The sequence below is a fragment of the Girardinichthys multiradiatus genome, chromosome 7 (genome assembly GCF_021462225.1).
Source record: "Girardinichthys multiradiatus isolate DD_20200921_A chromosome 7, DD_fGirMul_XY1, whole genome shotgun sequence".
In the NCBI taxonomy this organism is placed as follows: Eukaryota; Metazoa; Chordata; class Actinopteri; order Cyprinodontiformes; family Goodeidae; genus Girardinichthys; species Girardinichthys multiradiatus.
Window position 1 is genome coordinate 9,352,724 of NC_061800.1, and position 8,576 is coordinate 9,361,299.

General features: G+C 37.7%; 1 protein-coding gene across 1 annotated transcript; it reads left to right on the plus strand.

Annotated features, from left to right (window-relative positions):
• Positions 1-2,959: 2,959 nt before the first annotated feature.
• LOC124871967 (trace amine-associated receptor 13c-like) lies at positions 2,960-4,050 on the plus strand. Its single transcript, XM_047371615.1, has 2 exons — positions 2,960-3,129; positions 3,234-4,050. Exons 1-2 carry the CDS (start codon positions 2,960-2,962, stop codon positions 4,048-4,050), a joined length of 987 nt encoding a protein of 328 aa, XP_047227571.1.
• The last annotated feature ends 4,526 nt before the right edge of the window (positions 4,051-8,576 follow it).

Below are 8,576 nucleotides of genomic sequence, written 5' to 3' on the forward strand. Positions count from 1 at the left end.
TCTTGGTGGTATGCTGACATTACCCTGGACACCGTGGCTCTTGATACATCAAAAAAACTTGCTGTCTTGGTCACAGATGTGCCAGCAAGATGTGCACCAATAATTTGTCCTCTTTTGAACTCTGGTGTGTCACCCATAATGTTGTGTGCATTTCAATATTTTGAGCAAAACTGTGCTCTTACCCTGCTAATTGAACCTTCACACTCTGCTCTTACTGGTGCAATGTGCAATCAATGAAGACTGGCTACCAGGCTCGTCCAATTTAGCCATGAAACCTCCCACACTAAAATGACAGGTGTTTCAGTTTCATTGTCCAACCCTGGTACATAGACACATATACATATTTTTGGCACTAATGGAACCCCATATCACCTTGCATTTGAGATAAGTGTAAGCTATTTTGATAGGCAGAAATGAAGGTTAAAGTTTTAAACATGACAACCAAAGTGCAAAAAAGCGCACATTATAGTCCAGACCGCTCTATCGAGATATGTGTGATGACATTGGGGGATGAACTATCACATGATTTTCTTGCACACCAATGCCCACAAGTGGAAGTCGTGTCATTTCCCCTTTTTTTTGTTTTTTTTTCCTGGAAGTTTTTTTCCACGGTAAATTTCGCTCACATTCTGTTTTTGTTGCGGCTTGTGTTTTAGTATTTATTGCCCTTTTACAAACACAAAAAGCAAAAAGCAGAAGGCACCAAACTGTACCTCGCTCGAAGCTTTGGAGCTTTTTACAGCTCCGAATCACATAAGCTGGATATATTATACCTCTTGTAACTAGCATAACATTCTTATAATGTATGTATGCCATAAAGGGAGATGTAGACTGTGAGTAACATTTCTTTTCCCTTACAGTAGTTCAAAACATTTCCATTGTTCTTCTTTAACAAATGTTTTTTTTTTTTTTCTAGTACCACAGAGGTCGGTCAAACAACAGGAATTCGTTTGATTTTGGAATGCTGGGCATCAAGGAAGGCTAGAGAAGACCCATATATAAGATTGTACGTTATCGTTCAAGCAGACATCTCATGCCCATCATTCAAAGTACATTCAAAGAGGAAGCTTATGGTCTTCTCCAGGGCGAAGGTTACAATCACATAACTGTGAACCATCAATAATTTTTTGTTAACCCCATTACAGGTCCTCAAAATAGAATCTTAAGAGATTTTGTGGTATCTGCAAGTCAACAATCTGGAGATTAAGAGGGAACCGCACAGAAAAGGTATCATAGAGATGGGCTACTTGGAATGCTTCTAAATAACATAAGAAAATAATATCCCGGGTAAACTGTGTGTGGAAATGTGTTAAAGTATCTGTCGGCAGCAGCCTGAAACCCCTGTACCTAAAATTGTGGTTTTATTTGGCTAAATTGTCTTTTTTCTTCTTCTGTTAGGAGTAGATCCTTACTTCTCTCTCTCCAATGGAACAATGTAGATACTTAAGAAACTTGAAGATGTTTTGTTTTTAAAGATGTGTTTTGTGTAGATTTTGTTTGCTGTAGTAATTATTGTGTAGTCTTAAGCTGTTTACAGTTTCAAAATTTATTTTAAAATTTAAATAAATCAATGAAGGTATACCATTTATTTAAACAAGGATACATTAAATGTCTGCCAAATCAAACTATGGTCTTAATAGTTTTTGAAAAAGGCAAGACGAGGTTGTGATAAATACTTTATTAATTAAAAACATAATGCATTTCAGGGTGTACTGTACTGCTTGCCATGCTCTAGTTAAAATGTAAAATTTCAACAGTTCTTTCTTCATACCCTTCCTATGGTATAAATATATTTTAATGAAAAAACCAGAGAAAATACCAAAATGACCAGATGTAAATAAAATATATAAATCATAGAGTAACACATCTGCCCTTACCCAACCTGTTAATGGACCCAGACAGCTCCTTTTTTACTTAAAAAACAAATTAAGTGCAGAATGACCAAAACTGCAAAAGTAAAAAAACAAAAACAAATCAAGGAGTAAAATGACCATCATCCACCAAATTCCTGCTCTCTATTTTAGTAGCCATACTGAATATAACTCTGCAGAACATAGCTTCCTGTCACATACCTACACATGTTGTACTTACTCCGACTTTATTTGAAACACTTCAGTAATGTTGACAAAAGCTAACTTACTTTTTTATTTAGTGACAAAATCTGCTAGTTTCCAACTAGTAAGTAACACCTTAAAATCTCCCATTACTTGTGGTGCTTTATCCTTATTGCACAGTAACATATTAAGATGTAATTTGTTAAAACTCCTATCGATAGTCAAGAAAAATCCTCAGTTCAAAATGTTATATACTGTGGATGAGTGTAAACATTAATTTGTAGAAACCAGAGGAGGAGATATTGTCAGGGTGTGGACATTTTGGACTTTGTGTTGGTTTTGTGTTTTTTCCTTCAATTATTTTGGTGATAGTTTGTTTTTGTCTACCGCCTCCTAGTGTTTGTTGGTTTCCTCTCGCCCTTGTTCCTTTAGTGTTCCTTTACTTAGAATAGTTTCATGATTATTGCTATTTTCATACTTCTGTATCTTCCTTGGATTCTCTGTGTTTATTTATGTTAGGTCAGCTTTAGGTTTTGTTTACATCTTTGTTTGTCCTCACGTTCCCTGCTTTGTTCTAGTTTATTTAGTCAGTGTGGTTTTAGGCTTGTTCACTTTTGTATCTGGTTTCTCCGATCACATTTTCTGATTATGTTCAGTGTTTGCTACGATCCCGCAGTAAGTTTTCGATTGTACTCATGCCTTGCACCTGCGGTGAGTTCTGCTTTGTTTTGTTTGCTCATGACTTGTGAATAAAGCTGAAGATCATGATGAAAATGCTGCAACCCCGCTCTTGCCTGCGCTTCGGTCCACCCCAAAACCCCACTGTGACAGATATGGGAAGTAAAAAAATATATAAACCAAGACAACACAGGAAAATCTGCTTAGAGAGCTGCAGATGTCTGATGATGGCAACACAGGAAGAGGCTGAACTCTGTTTTCCAAAACTTAACAGCTCCTGCAGGAAGCCAACACTTCATTGGTCTAAAGCTGTGCTCCTGAACACAGTGCTGTCCTTTATCTGTCTGGCCACTGTATTTCTCAACCTGCTCATCATCATTTCAATCTCCCAGTTCAGGCAAATATTAAAACAGCTTAACTTTAACTGTTTAGAAATGTGAAGTTATTTTGACATCAATGTGTTTTCACAGAATATTTGCCTTTTTTTCTGTCTTATTCCAGGAAGCTTCACACCACCACTAACATCCTCCTCCTGTCGTTGGCTGTGTCAGATTTCCTTGTGGGTCTCCTGTTGATGCCTGGGGAAATCTTAAGAAGCACAACATGCTGGTTTCTTGGAGATGTCATATGTTCTCTCTATTTTTTATTCGGCTGTCAAATTGTCTGTGGTTCTATTGGAAACATTGTTCTCATATCAGTTGACCGTTATGTGGCTATTTGTCACCCTTTACATTATGCCACTAGGATCACTTTAGGAAGAGTGAAGTGCTGTATTTGTCTATGTTGGCTTGGTGCAGGTTTTTACAGCATTTATTATTTGAAGGATGAGCTTATTCAACCAGGCAGAGGCAAATCCTGCTTTGGAGAATGTATGCTTTTAATGAGCTATCTGACTGGAACTATTGACCTAATTTTGACTTTTATAATTCCAGTTTCAATTATCATCCTTTTGTACATGAGAGTATTTGTGGTGGCTGTGTCTCAGGCTCGTGCCATGCGCTCTCACATTACAGCTGTCACACTTCATTGTTCAGCAAACCCAGCAACAAAAAGATCAGAGTTAAAAGCAGCCAGGACTCTGGGTGTTCTCATTGTTGTATATCTAACATGTTACTGCCCATATTATACCTACTCCCTTGTTGAGACAAATGTGACAAGCACCACATATGCATCATTTTTTATATTTCTCTTTTATTTTAACTCCTGTCTAAACCCTGTCATATATGCCCTGTTCTACCCCTGGTTCAGAAAAGCTATTAAGGTCATTGTCACGCTGCAAATACTGCAGCCTGGCTCCTGTGATGCAAATATACTGTAGAGACACTTCAATCACTCTTAGATCTCTTGAAATAAACTTGATGTACGCAAATGACGCAAATGGACATTCATTTCTAAATTAAAATGTTATTTGATTGTCTTTGATCAAAAGCAATGAAGATTCAAAATAGATTTACATAATATTTCTAATTTTTATAGCTTAATTAATAATTAATATGTGGACCTGTTTATACTTCATTTTGATATTTGATCACTTATTAGTAACCAAAATGTAAGAGAAACAGGAGCAAAAAAATGCAACATATATTAGCATGAAAAATATGTAAAACAGAAATACTTTAACAATGTCATCATTGCTGCTTCTGGTACCTCACAGTCATGTCTCAGTTTTTTCTGATTAAACTCTAAATCTTTAAAATCACTGAAAAGAAGAAAACAAATTTATTCCACTTTATTAATTTGGCACTCTGACTTGCATGTATGGTATTTTGTTGCAAAACGTTTATTGTTTCTAAATTGAACTGCTACATGAGCGTGATGTTAGGAATGGCAAGTCATCCTGATGTGAAGAGAAGTATGAGGCAGTTTTAGTTATGTGTCATTAGCAAAGAAAGTCACAACACAAATGACTTACCACAAAAAACCAATTAGGCACCAACATGGGCCCTGATTTTAGGGAAACAACCAACTAAACAGTGGTTGTTCTCCTGTTTTTTCCTGTGTTAAATATTTACTGTGCTTTGAACATCACATGGGTTTACATAAATTACTAATTTTAAATAAATGTGTGGTATTTTTTGTTTGTTGAAACTACTGAAGCAAGAAATATCAGGCATTGCCATAGATACAGAAACACAACTGTGTTGTGGTGATCATATAAAGTTACTTTGTTTGTGCAAAACTATCCTTTGGAATTTTTAAACCTAATATGTCCATCCAGTATAAGGCGTCTTGGAAAGTTACCCATTACCGTGCAGGTAATTAGTTTTGCTTGTATAACTTTTTTTTTTTTTTTGTGGTAAAATATAAAATTGCTGACTTGACTTTTAATATGAAAATGTTTTTTTTGTTTCAGTGGAAAGAAACTGACAAGTACAGCTCTAGTATGATTCTGGAAAATAAGTTTATTGTCTTTAAGTTCTGACAATCATCTTCTTATTGTTGTTGAGACAGAAATGCCGGCCAAGTCAAACCATAGTCTTAAACGTTTTTTAAACAAGTCAGTAGGAGGTGGTAATAAAGTCATTTTCCAATAGTCTTTTTTTACACAGTTTTTTGCTGCACATACAGGTCCTTCTCAAAATATTAGCATATTGTGATAAAGTTCATTATTTTCCATAATGTCATGATGAAAATTTAACATTCATATATTTTAGATTCATTGCACACTAACAGAAATATTTCAGGTCTTTTATTGTCTTAATACGGATGATTTTGGCATACAGCTCATGAAAACCCAAAATTCCTATCTCACAAAATTAGCATATCATTAAAAGGGTCTCTAAACGAGCTATGAACCTAATCATCTGAATCAACGAGTTAACGCTAAACACCTGCAAAAGATTCCTGGGGCCTTTAAAACTCCCAGCCTGGTTCATCACTCAAAACCCAATCATGGGTAAGACTGCCGACCTGACTGCTGTCCAGAAGGCCACTATTGACACCCTCAAGCAAGAGGGTAAGACACAGAAAGAAATTTCTGAACAAATAGGCTGTTCCCAGAGTGCTGTATCAAGGCACCTCAGTGGGAAGTCTGTGGGAAGGAAAAAGTGTGGCAGAAAACGCTGCTCAACGAGAAGAGGTGACCGGACCCTGAGGAAGATTGTGGAGAAGGGCCGATTCCAGACCTTGGGGGACCTGCGGAAGCAGTGGACTGAGTCTGGAGTAGAAACATCCAGAGCCACCGTGCACAGGCGTGTGCAGGAAATGGGCTACAGATGCCGCATTCCCCAGGTCAAGCCACTTTTGAACCAGAAACAGCGGCAGAAGCGCCTGACCTGGGCTACAGAGAAGCAGCACTGGACTGTTGCTCAGTGGTCCAAAGTACTTTTATTGGATGAAAGCAAATTCTGCTTGTCATTCGGAAATCAAGGTGCCAGAGTCTGGAGGAAGACTGGGGAGAAGGAAATGCCAAAATGCCAGAAGTTCAGTGTCAAGTACCCACAGTCAGTGATGGTCTGGGGTGCCGTGTCAGCTGCTGGTGTTGGTCCACTGTGTTTTATCAAGGGCAGGGTCAATGCAGCTAGCTATCAGGAGATTTTGGAGCACTTCATGCTTCCTCTGCTGAAAAGCTTTATGGAGATGAAGATTTCATTTTTCAGCACGACCTGTCACCTGCTCACAGTGCCAAAACCACTGGTAAATGGTTTACTGACCATGGTATCACTGTGCTCAATTGGCCTGCCAACTCTCCTGACCTGAACCCCATAGAGAATCTGTGGGATATTGTGAAGAGAACGTTGAGAGACTCAAGACCCAACACTCTGGATGTGCTAAAGGCCGCTATCGAAGCATCCTGGGCCTCCATAAGACCTCAGCAGTGCCACAGGCTGATTGCCTCCATGCCGCATTGAAGCAGTCATTTCTGCAAAAAGATTCCCGACCAAGTATTGAGTGCATAACTGTACATGATTATTTGAAGGTTGACGTTTTTTGTATTAAAAACACTTTTCTTTTATTGGTCGGATGAAATATGCTAATTTTGTGAGATAGGAATTTTGGGTTTTCATGAGCTGTATGCCAAAATCATCCGTATTAAAACAATAAAAGACCTGAAATATTTCAGTTAGTGTGCAATGAATCTAAAATATATGAATGTTAAATTTTCATCATGACATTATGGAAAATAATGAACTTTATCACAATATGCTAATATTTTGAGAAGGACCTATAGTAGGCCTCCTACTGTGCCAGGACTTTTTGGTTGCTCTGTCAACAAGCTGACTGCGCTACAGCTCTAAGCCAGCAGGGGTTGCTTTCACAAGCTGGCAATTTACGTTGAATTTCACCATAAACTACACAAAACGTCCACCGTGCATCCACAAAAGTACCTTAGAAAAACTATTATTACTATTAGGAGTATATTAATACTTCTCTGCAGTAGAATTGAGCCAATATTAGTCAAGATACATCCTCCAGCTTACAACTGCAAAATTTTACAAAATCTCATAACAGAGTTTCCAGGATATCACAAATGTGTTACTTCGTGCAACAGTGGTATCTGTCATTTTAAGGCCCGTCAAGGAACGCCAATAATGTAAAGATTATTATTATTGGTTAATTAATATTTATCAAGAATTATAATTTAAAATCATAATTAAAAAATAATAATAAAACATTTTTAACCAAAATCATTTCTTATGAATAGAAATCAGAGATGTCCTCTGGTGTTGTGATTATGTGCTCAAAGCTCTTTAATAATTACAAATTATTAACCAAACCACAAACTGTCACTGTTTATCCAACCGCTTCACTGAAGGTGGGGGAAGTTCGACCTTGTTTTGACAGATAAATCACTCTTGCACAAAATGAACACAAACGCTTCTCTTAATTATATATATATATATATGAAGATTTATTGAAGACAAATAATCCTGATATACCATTATTCTGGTCCAAAATCCTTCACCTAACTAACAAGCACTATTCTACACAAAGGGGATAAGAATGACTACCTAACAATAATGATAAAAAAAACATATATGCGCATTTAGTGTCTATGAAGATCAAACCAGTAGTTTTATGGACAAAATGTGTAATTTGGGTTAAATGGAAAGAAGTCCTCCTGTTGTGCTGATGTCTCGATTGCAGTGATGAGCTGATAAAACGGTGGAGCCACGCCCCTTTAGCCACAACCAGCTTGAACGCCCCAAATCTTGACAAAGAGTAATAAACTCTGAGGCGGGAACTCAGTGGAAAATCTCCAGCAATAAAACTATAACAAAGAGTGGTCGGGGAAGGCCCAGACCGCAGTTGCTTTGAATAAAAAATTTTTAAAAGTCCAATCTCTAACTCCTGGCTGATTTGAGATCAGCCAGAAAAAACAAGCTTTCAACCTCTTCCGAGAATGGCCTTGTGGAGCAAAAGTTCACCTGCAAGCTTTTGTCTCTCCAGATATGTGCCTCTGTTGCGCTGTCCTGTGAGAAAGGCGGGAAATGGCAACGAAACTTTGCATCTCAGCCAGTTTAATGGTCCCAGTGACGTCAGAGCTGCGAAGTCTGTTGAGCTGCGCATGTCAAAATGTGCGACCAAAATGGATGGCCCCAACATGTGAGAATATAGTGAAGAGGGTGAAAGTGGTCATTATGTCCTCCAGCAGCCTAAGCCTATTGCAGCATAACTACAGAGATAGCTCAGGAAAACCTAAGCCACTAACTATAAGCTTTATCAAAAAGGAAAGTTTTAAGCCTAGCCTTAAAAGTAGATAGTTTTCTTCATAAAGGCACAGAAGAGAAAAATTACCACTATGGAAGTTGTGGACGATATTTAGCGGACCAGTGACATGGAAATGAAATATTCTTCAGACAGCTGCGTTGATTAGGATGATAAAGACGATGGTGAAGATTA

Excerpts from the sequence above, each read along its gene's own strand:
- LOC124871967 (XM_047371615.1), top strand. The coding sequence starts at position 2,960 with ATGGCAACACAGGAAGAGGCTGAACTCTGTTTTCCAAAACTTAACAGC. Across the intron at positions 3,130-3,233 it reads ATTTCAATCTCCCAGTTCAG|GAAGCTTCACACCACCACTA; the intron begins GCAAATATTAAA and ends GTCTTATTCCAG.